General features: G+C 43.7%; 1 protein-coding gene across 1 annotated transcript; it reads right to left on the bottom strand.

Moving 5' to 3' along the window:
• Nucleotides 1-249: 249 nt before the first annotated feature.
• LOC108357042 (histone-lysine N-methyltransferase SMYD3-like) lies at nt 250-875 on the bottom strand (the record flags this gene model as incomplete). Its single annotated transcript, XM_017608140.1, has 2 exons — nt 479-875; nt 250-418 (listed from the first exon to the last, which is right to left on the bottom strand). Coding segments are annotated over exons 1-2 (566 nt in total), but the record flags the coding sequence as incomplete, so codon positions are not given.
• Between the last annotated feature and the right edge of the window lie 202 nt (nt 876-1,077).

Raw genomic sequence — 1,077 nt, forward strand, 5'->3', positions numbered from 1 at the left:
TTGGTTTAAAAGCACTGCACGCGCTGAGACTCGGCGGCGGATTACTTGAACTGAAGGGAGAACTTAGAAAGCATGTTAAAAAGGGCCGCCTCTACAATTTCCTCCTCTCTTTAAGCAGCTCCTTGACCGGACTATTTCTTAGTTTCTCTTTTAGACTCTTCAAGGAGTTGAAGATACTTTTTGTAGAANGTGTCCTCGAGAACGTCGCCGACAACGGTGCCCAGCTTCAAAATTTGAATCTTTTCATACAGTTCAGCCATTCGCATCAGATGCCAGGAGACGGAGGTGTCGTAGCCGCCCAGGTGCTTGTACAGTGGAATCAACTTTTTGCCTATCTGAAACGCCTTGTCCCACTGATCAGTGTGCTCCGCCTTGCTCATCTCCAGCTCCAGTCGTTCCTTGTTGGCGTAGTCGAATTCTAAGAGTAAAAGTAGTAAGTTTAAAATGGTCATTTTAAAGTTGTAAATGGGGTGATTACCTTCATCGAAATTGCTAGTGCAACGCTCACACTTGCAGTCAATGAGGTAATTGTATTCCAGGTATGAATGCCGCTTTTTTCGACTTTTGTCCACTCGAGTTATGCTGACGGTGATTGGCTCGCCCTTTTTAATTTCCTTAATGGCTCGAATATCCAGTCGGCAGCCGTTGAACGTTCGAGTAGCATTGGGAAAACACGAGTGACCGAACACCGATGGACTCATGTAGTTGCCGCTGGCGACTTGGCCGTACTCGGAAAAAACATAAACTAAATTGTGAAAGTGCTGGCGAAAATACTCAAACACCGGAACACAATCAAAATCCTCAATGTCGTAACAGTCAAAGATTTTAAGAGTAGCAACGAATTCCTGTTTCATTCCTAGATTAGATGTTGTCATCTTAACCAAATCATTGAACGATATTTTCACCGATTCATCGTACTGAAGATTGATTTTTCGAGAGGCCAGTTCTTTCTTGTTCTTCAGCAGAAAGAGAAGGCGAAGAAAAAGTCGAGTGTTATGGTATTTGCCCAGACTAGAGTTGTAATGGTGCTTGTAAAGTTCGCACTCGTACTTGTGCCCACCCTTCCAATCTAAAAAA

The sequence above is a fragment of the Rhagoletis zephyria genome, unplaced genomic scaffold, assembly GCF_001687245.7.
Source record: "Rhagoletis zephyria isolate East Lansing unplaced genomic scaffold, Rhagoletis_zephyria_1.1 Rzeph_scaffold_69435, whole genome shotgun sequence".
Taxonomy (NCBI): Eukaryota; Metazoa; Arthropoda; class Insecta; order Diptera; family Tephritidae; genus Rhagoletis; species Rhagoletis zephyria.